The sequence below is a fragment of the Sturnus vulgaris genome, chromosome 1, assembly GCF_052056855.1.
Source record: "Sturnus vulgaris isolate bStuVul1 chromosome 1, bStuVul1.hap1, whole genome shotgun sequence".
Taxonomy (NCBI): Eukaryota; Metazoa; Chordata; class Aves; order Passeriformes; family Sturnidae; genus Sturnus; species Sturnus vulgaris.
In genome coordinates this window covers 6,160,026-6,178,287 of record NC_142243.1, presented here as the reverse complement: position 1 = coordinate 6,178,287, position 18,262 = coordinate 6,160,026, and the positions used below count along the sequence as shown (strand labels likewise).

General features: G+C 44.4%; 1 protein-coding gene across 2 annotated transcripts in view; it reads left to right on the top strand.

The window, feature by feature from the left end:
• The first annotated feature begins 544 nt into the window (after window positions 1-544).
• Window positions 545-18,262, top strand: part of RHEB (Ras homolog, mTORC1 binding) — a 38,646-nt gene continuing 20,928 nt past the window's right edge. For both annotated transcript variants that reach the window (XM_088157893.1, XM_014873703.2), the window contains exon 1: window positions 545-602. In XM_088157893.1, the coding sequence (XP_088014019.1) occupies window positions 551-602 (52 nt within the window). In that variant the 5' untranslated portion in view covers window positions 545-550. The remainder of the gene's footprint in view (window positions 603-18,262) is intronic.

Genomic DNA, 18,262 nt, shown 5'->3' with positions numbered 1-18,262 from the left:
ACGGAGCTTGGGGAGGGGGCCGGGGCCGGGCCGCGCGCGCGGGACGCATCAACCGCCGCACGCTGCGCGCGCACGCGCGCGGGGGCCTTGGCGCGCGCCTGGCACCCCCCCCCCCCCCCCCCCCCCCGCCTTTTCCCTCCCCGCGTCCCCGCTCGCCCTTGCCCGCCCGGCCCCGCCCACCTCCCCTTCGAACGCGGCCGTTGCCGCTCTCCGGCCAATCCCCGGCCGCCGCCGCCGCCGCGCCGGCCAATCGGCGAGCGGGAACCGGGGGAGGGGGGGGGGGCGCGCGCGCCGGGCGGGGGTGACGCAGGGAGTTTTTTCCTGTGACGCGCAGGTGCGTACGCGGGGCCGGCGCGCGGCGGCGGCGGTCACGTGGTGCGGCCCCGCCGCTGCCAGCGCCGCGCGTCCCGAGCGCGCTCCGGCCGCCGTCGCTCCCCCCGCGCCCCCCGCATGTCGCTGGCGCCGCGCCCCGCGCCCCCACAGCCGCCCGCCGCCGCCCTCCGCCGCAGCCGCCGCCCTTGATGTGGTTCGGGGCCGGGCGGGGGAGAAGATGCCGCCGTCCAAGTCCCGCAAGATCGCGATCCTGGGCTACCGGAGCGTGGGTGAGCGCGGCGCGGGTGTCGTGGCGGGGGTGCGGGCGGGGTGCCCCGGGTGCCGCTGCATCGCCCTCCCCCGCGACGGCGGCGGCGGCGGCGGCAGGTGCAGCGGAGGCAGCGGCGCTTCCCGCCGCCCCGAGCGCGCAGCCGCGGCCCGAGGGAGGGAGCGAGGGAGGGCCCCGCCATGGCGGCGCCGCAGAGCTGCGGGCCCGCGGCCGCCGTGCCCTTAATAGGAAGTTTCACCCCCCCCACACGCCCCGAACGCAACCTCGAAAGGCGGGATCGGGGGGAGCTGGGGAGAGGGGTCCTGCCCCGCCTTAGGGCTTAGAGATGCTGGGGTCCGGCTCCCTCCAGCGCTCCGTACGGAGCGAGCGCGGAGAAGGGCAGCGGAGCTGGGGAAGGGTCTCTAGCACGGGGCTGTGGGGAGCGGCTGAGGGAGCTCAGCCCGGAGAAGGAGAGGCTCAGGAGAGGCCTCATGGCCCTCCACAAGTCCCTGACAGGAGGGTGCGGGTCGAGCTGTGCTCTCGGGCAACCAGCGATAGGACAAGAGGACATGGTTGTAAGCTGCGCCAGGGGAGGCTTAGGTTGGACACTAGAGAGAATTTATTTTCAGGAAGAGTGATTAGACACTGGAATGGGCAGCCCAGGGAGGTGGTGGAGTCCCTGGAGCTGTTTAAGCAAAGACTGGACGTGGCACTCGGTGACACGGTTGATACGGTGATGTTGGTCCCTGGTTGACCTCGGAGCACTTTTCCGGCCTCGGTGATTGTGTGGTTTAGAGCCAGTTTGAAATGCTGGGGAGGCCAGGCTGGGGTGGGTCTGTTGCCCGTGCCTGGCCTGGTTTTGCCCGGTGGAGGTGTTGGTGCGGCAGCAGCAGCGCAGCTGATCCCCAGGGGCCGCGTCGGCTCCGGGCTGTCCCCAGCACGGCGCTGCTGGGACAATCCAGCACGGGCTCATCCACCGGGACGAACTTCCTGGAAGCGTCCAGCACGAGTCCATGGCAGCTGATAGAGGGTTTTGTTCCGTACAAAAGGTGTGATCTTTTCGCCTGCATTCACTGTCTTTGATGGAGAGCGGTTTCAGATGTTTCAGCATGCGGGTTCTTGAAGCAGAGGGGAACAAGATGTAGTACAGCCGGTGCTAATCGATCAAACTTAAAAGCACAGATCAATGTGGAAGATAATGTGCGGTTGGAAAAAAAAAAGATGCTATGGAGAGATACTACTCTGATTTAAAAGGGATTTTTACGTTGAAAGTAGTGACTCTATCAGTAATTTGTCTTACATGACACACTGAATAAAGAACCCTTTAAAAAAGCTTTTTAAAATATAAAAAAAAAAAAGGCTAAATAAGGGGAGCTTTTTCTTGCATAGCTGCAGCCAGGTTAGTGTTAAAAGGATGATGAATTTGTCCAGTCCTTAAACAAAACAGTGAGCAGTAGATTGATCAGTTTGCACAGTCTGTATGACATCACTTGTTGCAGTCTGTTCATTGTCTTGTGTTATGTTTTCTCTCTTCTTTGAGCACTGGTGGGAGCAAAGCAATGGGCACTGTAAGTGGGAAGGGGGAATGCTTGAAATTCTGTCCTTTGGAAGTCTGATGGGGACTGGGTGTACTGTTGAGCTTTGGTCCTACATCTTTTGACGTTGACAAGCACCAGTCAAAAAAATCAGATACTAGTAGGGAGGGGGACCGGTTGAAGAGAAATAGAGAAGTAGTATAATGTTTGGTTGGTGATGTGGGTGATAGTAGTTGTGCAAAGCATGGCCAAAAAGTTACCTAAGTGTTAAGACCTACTGCTGAACTTCTTCAACTAAAGTTTTTTGGGACTAGTGTGGAATTGGGCTTGATAGGACAAGATCAATTTTATTAGGAGAGCTACAAGTTGTATGAACATAGTATTAAGGGGAGGAAATCTGATTTATTGGAATTTTCCTTTCATTGTCATTAAATTTCTTGGCAAATAGTTAAAAGTTCAAGCAGTAGAAATGGGCCGTTGAGGTCTTACTTCCACCTTGTAAAGCTGTTAGAAAAGCAGGAACCTGTGAGATTTAGACTGTCCTCTACTTCCCCAAATATGCCCCCTGAAGTATGGGAGAATGGGGAATGAGTTTGGCTTTAGGGAAACTTCTGGTTAAGTCTTACTTTGTATTATGATGGCAAGAACATCACTTGAGCCCTGGGTAAGAAAGGATATAATCTTTATTTTTTAGGACAAGTGTTTGGGTGGTAAGAAAGGAAGTATGTTTCTTTTGAAGGAAATGCTGCATTGTATGGAGGTAATGCTCATTAAAGTGGGGAATAATTCCAGAATCTGAAGAACTGGAAGGAAATGCTTTCTACATTTCCTTTTGTAATTAGGAAATGGCATTGTTTTGCCATTAACATTAATCTTGACCCTGGAATTAGGGAGGCTAACTCTGGTGAGTTGTAAAATGCTTGCGGTTTTATAGGTTGGCCTAAATGCTTAGGTGACCTGCTCTGAGAAGTTGGGTGCTCCCCCTGTAACTACAGTGTTTGAGATGAAGCTGTCATAAAATGGGGAGCTCTTTTTCCCATGTCTCTCTCAGTTAGGTGTTGAAATAACCAGGTTTTGATGATAAAAAAGCAGTGAGCTTTTCCCTACAGCTGATGATTCAACAACCCCGTGGATCTCTCAGGTTACAAGTGTGTACAGGGAAGGGTCGCCACGCTGTCCATGAGGATTTGTGAAACAGTCTGAAAATTGTGCTGGATTCGTGCTAAGGCTTTGTTTATTTTACTTGCATTAAATTTTAATCTTATTCCAGTGCTGTTGTCAGGTAAACTAGAGGTTGGAAGTGGTATTCTGGTATAATAGTTCTCAGAATAGAAAATTCAGGAGTCTGCTTGTTTGAATACACTCCCTCTATCTTTCAACACCACCATCAAGCCTTTCATATGTGAAACTCTTATTCTTTTCTGATGGGAGAGATCACAGTGGAAGCCTCGTGAATTCCCAGGCAGTCATACTTTCTGAGATGCAGACATTTGCCAGGAGCTTCAGGAGTTGTTTTTTGGTGAGGAAGACCGATTATCTGTGGATATAGCATGCAGGTTTTGGCATGACATGAGACAAAATCATGCAAGAATGTCTCTGTTGGGTTTTGCTCAGGCTTATATTGGTTTAAGAAAGTTAGATTCCATTATGTAAGTGTGCTTGTCTCAGCAAGGTTCTGAGTAGAAATCGAATGGATTTTATCCCAAGATCTGAGTTTCACAGCAGAGGAACTTGACTTCCATTACTGTTAGCTGGGAAGTGACCAAAGTGGTCTCAGCTACTTGAGATTTGATTCTGGAAGAAATCTGTCTTATGCGTGATGAGGCATAAAATTTTATAAAGTTACTGCCTTTTTAGTAAGGCATACTTCATACTTGTATTTCAGTCATAATTTAATATCCTAAATATAATTGGAAATAATTGATTTGCTTGGAAATAAATCAAACAGGACTAAGATTTTCTGAATCTTTTCAAAGTAACAGTCACTCTAAAAAGCAGGCTAGAGTCGCCAAAAACGCTTTGTGCTCAGTTTCATTCTCTTTCTGTTTATAGAACATATATGCAAATTCAAACCACAAATGCCTGTATGAAAGAAGAGGTTTCTTAGATCATCTTGTACCTTATTACTGGGATTCTCTGTATTATATTGAACGGTTGGATTTAAGATAAGCATGAAGGTGTTGTTTGGATCAACTGCTTCAGTCTTTATTTCAGCCTGATTTCTTTTCTGCTGTTGGTATAAGTTGTGCTGCTGGTTTTACAGATGTACTTGCAGAAACAGGAATCCTCTTTCTGAATTTTACGTGTTTGGACTGGTCATTTGAAAATGCTCTCCTGGGCAGTTTATGGCTCTGAGGGGAAAATCCAGTTAATAATAGGGGACATACCTTTTTTCTTTCCCAGATAAATAAATCAACTTGTTTCGTGTGTGTAGGTGTAGAGCAGACCATGCTGCAGGCAGAAGTAGTCATGGTCTGACTCTGGCATGCAGGTATTAAAAAAAAACCTGTGATGGAACAAAATGATCTGTCAGGGTTAGATTTGGATGGAAAGGCTTGCAGATGATTGTATTAAGCTAAAAAAAAAAGCCTCTCCCTTATCCACCTTGCTTGAAAAGCAAGAAGAGCAGAAAAAGCAGTACCTTCAACGTGGACCTGTAAATAGTAAAAATAATTGTTACGGCAAAACGTAGTTTGAAAAGGCGAGTTGTTTGAATATTAGGAGGTTTGCAGTGTAAAATGGAGCTGAGGCTTTGCTGTTCGTGTCTGAAAGATGGCATCTGCTCGCACAGCAGCGTTCCGCCCCGAGCAGGGATCCCCGGGGATTGGATGGGGGAAGTGGTAATTTTAGCAGGCGATAAATTGCCCGTGTAAATGTCAACAGAGGAGGAATGGAGAAATTACCGCTGTCGTGTGCTGTAATTTGGTTTACACAATCGGCTGTGTCCGCAACATGGGGAAGCCTGAGATTTAACAGGAAAATTGAGCGGTTTGTGAGCCAGCTGATATGTAAGGTTAACATTTTCCTGAGTCCCTTGTAAAGTGCCAAGATGACTTCCACAGCCCTTCCCTTGCCAGGGCCGCAGTTGGCTCTGCCAGGGTGCGGCAATGCTGCGAGGAGGAAAGGTTGCAGCTCCCAGGGGACTGGGATAAGGCTGGAAACGCCAGCTTTAATTGCATTTCGGTGTTAGTGGCTGCGATAGTGGCTACAGCAGGGAAAGTTGCTACAGAGCATTTGATAGCAATAGCTGGAAGCACTAGAGGCAGCATGTTCAGCTGTAATATCAAGCCACCGTAGGGTTATTTGAGGACGCTGCTCCAGGATTAACTCTTAAATTGCCTACTCTGATATGTCAATGGTAACACTTGCACGTTTTGCTTGTATATATGGGGGTGTTGTGGTGTTTGATTACACAACTTGAAGTTAACATCGACAGGAAAAGCCAAGTGTAATGTAGATCCTGTAATTTATAAGCTACATAAAATTGGATCTCTTCATTTGTATATACTACATTGCCTTAAGTGTAGGCTCTGGCTCAGGCAGCCACCTCTGCAGTACAGGCTGCTGCGGAAACTCGGCGTGACCACGCAGCCGGGATTAGAAGAGCAGGCTAAAAAGTGATAAATGCCATTATGATTAACTTCCTGTGGCTCTCCTGAAGGTGACATCCAAGGGCGTGCTTTAAAAACTGCTCAGCTTAATAGTGTATTCCATCCAAAATCGAAACAGCTTCTCTGTGGGATGTTCATAATGCACTCAGGCTCTGTGAATCCTGCATGAGTCAATTGGCTGGTGTCATCTCAAATTTTCCTAAATCAGAAGCTGCAGACATGAAGCACGGTGCGTAAAAACACGAAGCGGCCCTTGTCAGCCGTGAATTGGTCTCCTTAAGGATTTGAGAGGTTCCCTTTTGTTTTCCAAGGTCTGTATTTGAAATGGATGGCAGATTTGTTGTGATTTTGATAATATGAGAAAGGAAAACCTGCTTCCTGAGTTTTGGTTGTTCCTTAAAATTTCTCTCTTCCAATCCTGGTCTGGACGTTGGTGTTCAGTGTGGTTCCTGCCCATTGAAGACAGCTCTCCTGTAAATGAGGATATATGGGATAGGGAAAAAGGGAAGTATGAACAAAATCTATGTTTTGTGTTGCCTAGCAGACCTTCTAACAAGATTTCAGATATATTAAGTTTACTAAAAGCATATTAATATGGACCATTACAGGTTGCATTTCCTTTTTTGAGAAATACAAAGTACAGTGGACACTGAATTGAATCTTCTGTCGGGTAAAGTTACTTGAATTGACCTTGTCACAAGGAAGTAAACTGAGGCGATTTTTGAACAAAGTGCTGAAACAGGCTTTCAGGTGCAGCTTTTCTCAATAAACGTCCAAGCCACCTTCTTTTTTAATTGCCACGTAATGAAGGGAGATGCAAATGAACTCTGTAGGGTGGGGCACATCTTGGCCCAAGTTGAGCTAATCCTGCACTGTAGCTGAAAGTTGGACCTTGCTACCCCCACCCAGGTGCTGGCACTGGTGTGATGGAAGGCTGTCCACCAGCTCAGGGAATTGATTTATTTGAAAAATAAGGCAACCAGCAGGGAAAGTTTTTGTATCCTTCAGCTGGTGGGCTCAGTGAGTACAGCCCTGACAGGAAGAATGGGGTCAGGAGCACAGGCTTTTAGGGGAGGGTGGTGACTGTGCAGACTTTGTGACTGTGCAGACTTTTCTTCAGTCAGACTTGTCATTGGAACCACATCTGTAAGTGTTTTCCTGTACCACCTGAGATGGGCATGGATACCTTTTGGTCAACTTTCAGCAGTGGAACTTCTGAGCTGGACTCGTTCTCTTGATGGAAAAAGGTGGCCTTGTGCAGGTGGTGAGATGTGTGCTAGGGAACCATGGAGAAATCGAGTTTTTCAAGGTTCTTGTTTAAATAACCTTCTGTAGTCAAATCTAATCAGTTAATGCGGAATTGAGGAAAAAAGTGCTTGACCTGAGGTAAACCTGAACCTTGTTCCAGAAGTCTTCAAACTCAGATGATGCCTCAAGTGTTGCAATCTGGAATATTCTGGAAACACTGCTAGTAGAGATGTTGCAGTGGATCAAAGCCAGAGCTGCAGGAAAAGACCTCTAAGAACATGGAATCCAACCCTTAACCCAGCACTGCCAGGTCCACCACTAAACCATATCTACACATCTTTTAAATACCTCCAGGGCCAGTGACTCAACTGGTTCCCTGGACAGCCTGTTCCAATGGTTGACAACGCTTTCTGTGAAGAAATTTTTCCTACTATCTAATCTAAACCTCTCCTGGCACAACTGTTTTCTCTTGTCCTATTGATTGCTACTTGGGAGATGAGAGTGACTCCCACTTGACTACAACCTGTCCAAGGAAGTGAAATGCATTCGGGGTCACTCATTTCCTTCCTACCTAGAAAGCCAGTGGAAACAAATCCAAACTGTGTTGCTTTTCAGCCTGGTCTTCTGGCTTTGGTAGGATACTCTACAAAGTATCTGTTACTTGCAAATACGGGTTGGCTCCTCAACCTGGTTGATTCCTCCTTTGGTTGTGTTTATCAGCACATGAAGCATAGGGATGAATCACAGCTACTTAATTGTTGAAATATTTTGGTTCTTCCTCGGTTTACCATACACACATTGATTGTTGGGCATGTACATTTTAAGAATAGCTATATGAAGGGTGCTGGATGAGACAGTGGTGAATGAGGCATTGATACAAACAGATGACACAGGTTCTGAAAATGCAAATTTTGGATTATCAAGCACAATATTCCACATGATGAAGTTAGGACAAGCAAAAGACCAGCTTGAAACTTGGGGGCTCCTGCAAAAGGGGAAGTCTACTAGAATTTCTTATGGGACTTCTTATGTGAGTTAGAGAACTTGAAGCTAGAACACAAGGAGGAAATGTACTGCAGTTTGATTTGGGTGGAATCATCAGGAGTTTGTGGCTAATGGCCAAAATTTATGAGGCATAAGACTAAGTACTTGACTCCTGAAGGGCTTTTAAGGAATGAAAGACCCTGTGTGACACTTGAAGGATTGATTCACAAAAGTTGTGGTCTTCCCATGTTAAATAGGTATCAGCTGCAGAAATCACAATTCCCTGATATATTATGCTTTAAGCAGACAGTTTTTCTTTCAACACTCTTTTTTAATATGACACTAAAATCTCAAAGTTTGAAGAGTCAGTATTTCTAGGATGGTTGTCAGTGTTCTTGGGTATTTTAGATTATAGGAACCAGTACATCATCTGTGCCAAACCTAGTTATTTGTCTTCTCTAGGGTATGGGGTTAAATTAATTTTAATTTGGAAAAAGATGGAATATATAAGTGGTCCTCAGTGTGTGGATGTAAATATGTGCAAGTGTAATACAAAATTAGGATGTGAAAGTGTCTCTTGACAACATTGTCTCCAGAGTTAGTGGGATACATCTGTCTAGCTTCAACAACTTGTCAGATTGTATTGCCAAAACTTCATTCAATATGTATGACCTCCTTTAAAGGTACTCTTGCTGTATGCAAAAGAGCTGGGATGCATAATATGTAGGAAAACTCCATTAAATCTGTCCTACAAGCTGTCAAAACAATCAAGCACTTGACATTAATGCAGTAAAGTGTATTTTGCTTCAGGGCTTGTTATTCCATCAATAACAAATTTTTGGTCTTCTGAAATCTCTTTCAAAATTAGCATTTTTTAATTAGAACTGGAAGTTTTTGCTTTCAAACGTGCATATAAACAAGCACCATGTTTCTTAGTGTGCTGAAGTACCTAGTTCTTCATTGCTTTCTTGGATGGTGTTTGCTTCTTTTGTATGGTTTGACCCTGGTGAATAAATTCTAAAGGAAGGTGTTGGTTGTGTTGGTTGTGTTGTTTCAACCTTCATATTTTGAGAAAAAAACATCAAAACTCTTCATAAACTTTTTGAGGTTGCTAAACTCAAGTAAAAAAATGGTTCAGTTGGAAGGTAGTGTAGGAAGAATAAGTTGTCTGAGTGTTTCAAAATCTTGTTCCTTATACAGAGTGTAGAGGAGTCTTAGGGCACCTAAACCTTTTTGCTACTTGTCCTGCTACAACTGCACATTTTTATCACACTCATCCCCAAGTGTGGTGTTAGGACAGAGGAGGAGCTAATGTGAAACTTGCAGAACTGATGGGTTGATGTGCAGACAGAAAACCAGTGCAGCAGACAAATGGAATGTTCTTCTGTGTTTCCTGAAGCATGGCCTGACTTTAGGTTGGCTTAAGCTGTAGTTCAGTGCTCAGCTGCCTGTCCAAGCTGTGTGGTTGTGCTAGTGGAGCACTGGGAAGTGAAGAATCCAGTTTATATTACTAAGGGCTTCCTCAGGTGCTGGGGCTAGACTGGCTGGAAGATGCCTGACTTGTGAAAAAATGGAAAGATAATTTATTTTCAAGTTGCAGGTGTCATCCTCATTTATCCCCTTGGGATACTTTTGGGTGATTGAGGGAGGATGGGAGTGAGATGGCAGTGGTGGGGGGGGGGGTTGTATTTGTTCTGTGTTTTTTCTTCCCTGCAAAGGTCAGAGTTTTGTATAGTGACATTTTAGTACTACATAATAAGGAAACTGAGAATAGGAAAGTATGATTCTTATCCAAAACCTCTTAATTTGAAGTACCTTTTGAGCCAGCAGATGGATACATGCTTGTTAGGAAGGTAAGAAAGCCAGCTGGCTGTCATGGCAGGCAACAACTTGATAGTAAGATATAGCAAACAAGGGTTACCTATTCTATCTTCTCTGCCCTGTGGCAAAATCAGCTATGTCATGTCGTATCTGACAGATCTTTGGCTTAAATTCCCTTACTATTTCTAAGGTTGGGGGCTCTAATGATTCTTCTGGTATTCTGCATGGTGTTATTCTTACCCTGGAGTCTTGTTTTTGCCCTGCTGTTTTACCCATGTGTGTCAGACAGAGATTTTGGTATATTATTATTTTAAACCTTCCTTACCGTTGACAGATTGTCCTCTGTATTCAGCAGCTACTCCTGGGTAGATGGGTGAGTGTGTAAATGCAGGAGGCTTGCAGCCAGCGTTGATGGGGAGGGGTTGATGACTAACTCCAGCTGGGTAAAGTGCAAGGCTGTGAAGATGGCATTTAACAGATTGTGGCTTTCTTCAACCCTGATAAATAGAAGGGAGGGGCTTCCCGTCATCAGCAGAAGTGACATGGAAGGTGCCTATGCAGTTAATTCAGAGATCTAGAGCTGAAATGGAGAAGAGATAACAGTAACAACAAGAAGTGATCAGAACCTGGTGGTGGGGAGAGAGTTGTGTAGAGGAAGGAACAGTTCAAACACACAGTGGTTTTTGTATTGGTGTGGTTGTTTAGAGATCCACTGGGTTAGCACAGAAGTGGTCAAGGCTCAACAATACGAACATTAATCAAAACTCTCAGTATCTACCAGTTGTGGACAGAGATGTGACCATGTCTTGCTCTGCTGGAGGAGGAAGGAGTCAACACAACTCATATCCACAAAGATCCTTCCCTGTTCTGTGCTAAGAGATTTTGGTGTTGTCAGGGTTGGTACTGCAGTGCCTTATGTTTCATGCAGCCTTGGGGACTTCCCCCAGTGTAGGAATAGCAGGTGAATGGTGCTGTGTGCTGATGTTGGGTGCTGGTAGCAGCTGTCCATGAGTGTCAGGGTTTATTGGCCACGTACATTGCTGGCATTGGGTTCGTCAGACCTTGGACCGTCAGTGGTGACACAGAGCCTGAAACATTGACCACCTCATTACACACTGCTGCAGAGTGGAGCTGTCTGTTGTTGCCAAGATCTTCTAGTGGTTATCATGTAGTTCAATTTATGTATTTTTATAATATGTTGTACAAGTAGCCTGCCCTCGTAGGCACAAATCTGTTGTATCTTCCAGCTTTTGCTACAGTTGGTGGAGAGCTCAGTGGTCCCCTCAGAGTAAGGCTGAAACTTCTTAGCAGTAGTTACATAATGTGCTGTATCACATGATTTGATTAGATGATGTTACCAAGAGAGGGAATATTACCATTACTATCCAGTCAGGATTTTGTCAGGTACTTACTTGCCTTCTGCCATCCTACAACAAGGAAAAGAGGAATGAATCTCTTGCTATTGTTCTTGCAATTTCTAGAAGATCCTGAGGCCCTCTGGTCATATGCATTTCAGTAGTACTGCCAAGATGGTCTATTCCTCACACATTTCAGCTGCTTTTGGTATTGCTTGGTGCTACAATATGCAGGGTCATGTTCCTAGACTTGTGTTTTTAAATGATGCCAGGAAAGGTTTAGTGGCATTTTCAGAGACTTGTGGCTGTAAACAGTGATTGATGTATGGTGGCCAGGTCACAGTGTTGGCAACTGTGAATCCTATGGCTCCAGTCCTCAAGGTCCTTTTACGGGAAGGCCTGCATGTCAGTGGAGCTGAGGTATTTCTTGGTAAGGCTTCTCTTTCTCTATTACTGGTCTGAAAATGCAAGTGAGATTTGTGGAAGGAGAGTTTATCATGTTTGCTAATGGAACTTGAAAGTTTAACAGGCAGTGTCTGTGCAGAGGCTGGAGAGCTGGTGCTGTGACTGCAGCTGGATCCACTTGAAGAAAGAAAGGCAGTTCAGGTTGTGCACCCAGAAATCTTTAGCCACAAGAAAGAAGTGACCGGAATTTGATTCCTTGTGTGGAAATTAAAACCTTGAAGATAGAAAAGGGGACTGTGTGGAATGCATTAAAGCAAGAGAGATGTGTTATTTCTAATGACGTAGCGTTTAAAACTGATTTAATGATGAGACAATTGCAGTTCCTAAAAGGATCTTTCAAAGACATTTAATTTCATGTTGTACATACCCGGTGATCCAAGGAAAGGTCAAGTTTATTCAAACACCTAATGAGCTGCTTGAAGTGTGTGTATAGGGAGAAAGGACTTGGATTCTACCCAGCAGTAGAAGTTGAATTTTGTCCCTTTGGGGAGGAAGTCAGTACAAATTTCAGGCTCTTTACCTTTAGGCGTGTCATAAACTGGAATGTTAGGGTCTGATCTTTAAGCTTAATAAACGTCCCTTTAAAAGCTGTTACAGTTTAACCCATTGGGCAGCTGAACACCACACAGCCATTCATTCACTACCCAGAGTGGGATGGGGGCATAGTTGGGGAAAAAGATGAAATAGAATTGGGATGAAGACAGTTCAGTGGGACAGAAAAGGAAAGGTAAATGATAGTAATGGTGAAAGAATATACAAATGATGCACAACTCAGTTGCTCACCGCCCACTTACTGATGCCATTGAATTTCTGCTGCCACCTGAAATATTTTAGGCCTTGTGCTGTGGGAAGGTGCTGCAGGGATGCACGGTTTCTGCAGGAAGTCTGAAGGGAGTACAGAGGATGGTTTTTATCTGAGAAAATACAGGTTGGCTGTCTGGGGTATGAATGTCTGAATTTCCTTTGCAGTTAAGGAACACCAGGATGCAGCTCCCCTGACCTATTTAAAGCATCTTGGATGCAGTCAGGTATGCATGCATTCCGTGGCCAGGTGAGGTATATGCCACAGAGATTGTTTTTGGTTTTGTTTTGGTTTTTTTAAGCTTTGTAACAGCTTTTCCTATCTTTGACAACTGCCAGTAAACACATGGAATTAAAATTCATTTAACTTACTAAAAAGGAAAAAGGAGGTAAGCTGCAGCCCTGTGCTTTTCTGCCAGCAAGGGTAACAAGCACAAGTAACTGGACTTTGTGCTAAAATAACTAAAAGATTTCTTTTGACAATCCTTTGCTGTGGTTACTGACGTTATTGGAGACAAAATGGACTGCCTGGAAGTATAAGCTGTTGCAGGAATGCAGTGGAATTTTTCTCTACATACTTGCTTGGACATGTAATGCATTGCAACATAGTTTAAGTGAGCACTGAGGCATGAGCGCTGCTGTAGGATGGAACAAGCCTGCTGCTAAATATCAGGGAATAAAGCACGTGCTCTCTTCTTGCTTTCTTTACAGGAAATATGATCTAGATAGCATTAGGACTCTTGGCTTATGCTCAGAAGGCTCATTCCTGCCGACCTAGCAAGGGCCTGCAAGTACTTCTGTGAGTGTGACTGATTGCTTTGATATCTGAAGAAAATAAAGGAAGCCATGTGGCTTTGTTTTTAAACGACTGCTCTCAGATTTCCTCTGACTTGCAGAGGAATACCTTCGATAAACCTCAAGAAGATTGTGCAATGCAGAAGGAAGGGAAACCAGCATCTCCCAGCAGGCTCCTGCTCTTGGTGTTACCATCATGTGCAGAAAATTCTTACTACAAAACCTTGCCTCGGACTTCAAACATATTTCCTTTTATGATAATTAAAAAATAGAACAAGAGAAGGCAGGGAACAGTTGTAGCAATGAGACAGAGTTCCAAAGAAGTTAAAGAAGAGCTTTTGTTGTCCTGAGAAGCTCTTTTGCTTTTTGTTTTGTCATAAAGGGTTCTGCAGTGTTTGAGGCTCTTTATGACATTACCAAAAGATGTGTCTTTGAGGTCCTCCAACTTTCACTCTTGCAGAACTACAACCTTTAGTCTTTCCTCCGGAAAGCTCAGAGCATGTTGAGAGGAGTGCCACTACTCTGTGTTCCAAATCAAGCATGAATATCATGAGCAAGTGCAGGAATTGAGCTTTTTGCAGGAATTGAGGAAGAGTTTTGTCTCTAAGCATCAGAAAATAATTTTTTAATCCTATTACTGTAATGCTGACATCGTGAGCAAATCACTACAAAAACATAGAAAACTACAGCTGAACATAGATGTCTGTATAATTCCTCACAATTAAAAGTCCAATAGTAGAATTTAGTTGCATCTGATTAAAACACAAACTACTCATTGTATTGCTGTCTCCTGAGATTTAGAAAGAGAATTCTTTATTGACCCAGATGTATAATTTTTATAGTCATTAAATTAATTCTCCAAATACAAAGCAGTGGTCAGCAAAACAGCAACTACACAGCCATAATTATTACCTGGGGAGGTATCTTAATTAACCATAGAAAGTTGCTAACGATGTGGCCTGAGATGAATGATGAGCTGGTGATGGGTTCTGAGATAGTCTGCGATCTTGTGAGAAGATCTTTGTCAAAGAGGGATGCTGTAATCCTCTTTGTTATCCAGTCAACCTCCATTGGCTCCAGGAAGTCATTCAGTCCCGCTCTGAGGATGAATAGATAATGTGCACTGTGGAAATGCCAGTGTCTCCATTTTGTGCATCTTGGTATTGTGAATTAAAGAAGATAAAGATCCCAACATTCAAGTTAAAACAAGTGTATCTTCTGGTATGAAAACTTCATCTCTGTGCAGTGCAGTAAGTTGAGTGTGCAGCCAGAGTTACCTAATTTGACGTGACTGACATTTCATTATGAGATCTGTTGAGTGCATTTTGTGACAAAGCCTAAAGTAGTTTGTTCTGTAGGCAAGACTGGGTAGACTTAGGGAGAGTCTAAGGAGACTAACTAGGTAAGTCTAGTTAATAAGTTAGTCTAGAGACTAGCGAAAGTAAGGTGCTAGGCCTGTGGTAGGAATAGATGAGATGCTGTCAGCTGTTAAATGTTTAATGATGATGTAAACTACATAATCGTGTATTCTAATAGCAAAAGATGGGTTAAAGAAACTCTTAATCTACACTGCCCACAGAACTGCAGCTCTTCAGTAGCTGTTGTTCTTGAGCAGGACAAACTGTTTACTGCTGGCTTGTGTGGGCAGTTTCTAGGATTGAGAAACCCTTCCTGTTGAGATAAGCTGCACTGTGGCTGTCAGTGTGGTCGTGCCACGTCCGAGGGCAGCTGTGCAGCCCCGCTTGCACAATGCCCTGCTTGTGGAGCTGTTGTTTGACTTGCTCACTGCGTGGTTGCATCATTTTTGTCTCTCCTGGGTTTTGGGGAGAAGTCGGCTGCCGACGAGAGTTTAATCTGGGCTTTCCCCATGCCGGTTGCAAGGAGAACAGGGTGTGAGGTGGGGACAGCAGGCAGGTGGTGGTGCACAGCAGAGGGGCATGACCTGTTTGGGGAGTCCAGCTGTCCCCTAGCCCACCCAGGCTCCGTTACTCATCTGCTTGGTAACCTGCCTAGTGTTGTAAAGCTTGAATTTTAAGGCTAGATTATAAATACCACAGCTCTTGTCCAAGTAGTAAAAGGATGAGTAAAACACGATTTGGCAATTGTTTTGCCTTGACAATTGCAATGGCATTTGAAACTGATGTGCTGTGATTGCACTAGTTGGAGTGTTTATGGGATGTTCTGCTTTATGGTGCAAGTAGTATGAACAGAAACACAACAGCTTTAGTTTTTGAACTGGCTTTCTGTCTGAAAATCTGCTCCTTTTCTGTTTTGACAGTGGAAAGCTCTTTTCTTTACCACTCTCACATAATACCATAAATAATGAATTGTGTATGCAAATACACTTTGGATACTTCTGGACAACTTGAGCTGAATTTTTAGCCACCTGGGACTTGTATTCTAAACACTCATGAAACCCATTTCTTGCAGCCCTTCCCCTTCTGCCCTGAGTGGGAAAGTCAGTGAACTTGGAGGATTTTGCTTACAACTCTGCCATGGAGTATGTGGTGCTTTGAGTTACTGTAGCAAGGCTCTGCACCCAGCTTCCAGCCTTGCTTCAGCTCGTATCACTTCTTCTTTTGGTCTCAGCGGATGTTTATTTTCCTAAAACTCAAATACAGTGCATATGTTGCTTAGCAAACTGCAAAAATGTATGTCCGTGTTCCAGACGCGAGGGCACATTAGAGCTGTGCCTCTTTGAGGTGTGCACCCTTGAGTAATCAGCTAATCAAGCCTTTGCTGCCGGTGTCAGGCTGTCTGGTGCTGTTGAGGCTGCAGTGTGCCCGTGGTGCCTGCCCATCCATCCATCCAGCCCAGCCGTGTGTTCGCTGCGATTCGGAGCTCGCACAGCGGCCGGCGCGGTTGCGTGCGGTCCCTTGGCCTCTCGGACGCTGCGTTGGTGTTGCAATCCTTGCTGAAAGCCTTGCCTGCTCTTTCTGGGGCAAGAGCAGATAGGAGCTAAATTGTCAACTTGATTTTCTGCTCTGTCTACGAGCATAGGTCAAAGGCCTGGAATAAAACCTGTAGGACAAAGTTCAAGCCAAGCTGTTGGTCACAGGGTTCTGCCTGCTGCTTGCTCATGGGCTGAGACACAGGGCAGGGTGTTGACTCAGGATTTAGATTTCTCATGTCCATCCAAGCCTTGATTTAGTGGGATACAGTTGCCTGCACTTCCCCGAGGGGGTGGGTGCTGAGTTCCGGACTGGAGAGTTTCCCTGTGCCGCATGGAAGACAGCAGGCTTCCTCTTGTGATCACAAACACACTGCAAGGCTTGTTATAAAGCTTGGAGGAATTTAGGAGGAGAGTGTTGGAACACTGGTTTTGTCTGTTTCCTCCTGTCTCACTGTTAGGAGGAAAGCAGTAATTAATACAGCTGGGTGTGAAATGCAGCATTTTCTGTTGGCTCCGACTTCTTTCTGCTATTCAGTTTCTAGAATAGCACAGGCAGACCGCAGCAGTCAAATCTTTCAGTTAGTGCAGAATCCTTCTTAGGAGCTAAAAAGTTCAATGATGATCTTTACTGAACTAAGCTGTCTTATCTTGAAGATCTAACAGCCTAATATAGGGGGTAGTTAACCTTTTATTTTTAAATGGAGTGCTTAATGTGCTGGTATTGGCAAAGAATCTGGGAGCATGAACTCTGGGGTAGCAACTTCATAAGTTTATAGCTAAAGGAGAAATAGCTTGTAAGTTTGCTCACTTTCTAAATGGTGTCCAAAATACACAGTTTCAGAAAGTTCCTGGGAGGCACAGTTTCAATCCTTAATCTGACTTTATTAGAGTGATTTGGGAATCGGTTGTGTGTGCCTTGCTGGAGCAACAGTTTCAAGTGTGATGTCCTCTGTCAACTTCTGCACTGTGAGCATGACACCTTCAGTTGTGTTAGATAAGACCAGAAAATGGTGTCTTAAGAACTTGATTTTAGAAAAAGCAACTCAATAAAATCTTGGTGATGGTTGGTCTTCGTGGGGTTTGTCTGGAAATTTTTTTAGCATTGTTTCTTGAATAAACTGTCATGATTGATAGGAGGCAGCAAAGGGGTAAGCATGACAGAGAATGAAATAGAAAACTTTTTTTTATATCTCCTGAAGGAATGCTTAGGAAAGAACATTTTCTGAGTACTGAAAGTGAGCAGTTTTTACCCAAAGCAATTTATTCTTGAAAACAATGATACTGTATCTTTCCACCACAATGTTGGTTACTTAAGAGGTCATTGAGAGGTTTCCTCTGAGTCGGGTTGTTTTGAGTCAAAATTTTAACTTGAGGTAGTATTTTGTTTGTGCTTCTTGACGATGAAAAGAGTATAAAGAAGCATGAAGAATATGTTCATGTCCAAAAGCAGCTAATGCACTTGGCAATCTTTGTAAGAGGGTATTTGTCCAGTAAACATAATGTAATAGGATCTAGGAGATTCCCAAATGCAGATGATGTGCTGTAATGGAAATTGTGTTAAGGCTTCAGTAATGCTTTGAGAAGTCTTCAGTTGCAGAGCTTTAAAGGTGCTTTTTATGGTCAATGTATGTGATTTACCATCTTGTAAAATCTTTCAAGACTAAACGAATTCTCATTTTTTCAGTCTGATACTAAGTTCAGTGCTTTGCATTACTCTTTAAGTGAAATGGGGAATGTTATCTGCTAAAGTAGCAGTTAAATTGCTTTAAAGAAAAATCCAATTATGCCGCCTCAGTCACTGCTTAAAATACAGGATCCACTGGCCTGTTGTGGTGTGGCAGTAGGAGGATTAATAGGAGAGTCTATTGGTCTCAAGAATTTTGAGATCATCCTTTTGTCATGGGAAATCTGTCCAGTCTCCTAGTAAAACCAAATTTGGCTAATTCTATTCAAGTTTTCTCTGTGGTTACCGAAAGTTATTTTGAATTTTACTTGCTTCTTGACAGGAAAATGTTCCAAGTATATCAGTTTGTTAAATTTATTTCTATGAGGATTGTGCTGCTTTTAGATTTGTTTTAAAGTGGAGGAGTAATTTAAATTATGCCCTGTTTAAAACAAAAGCAGAACACATGCCGAGTAGCTTTTGCACTGCTTTTTATATGTTCAGGAGACCT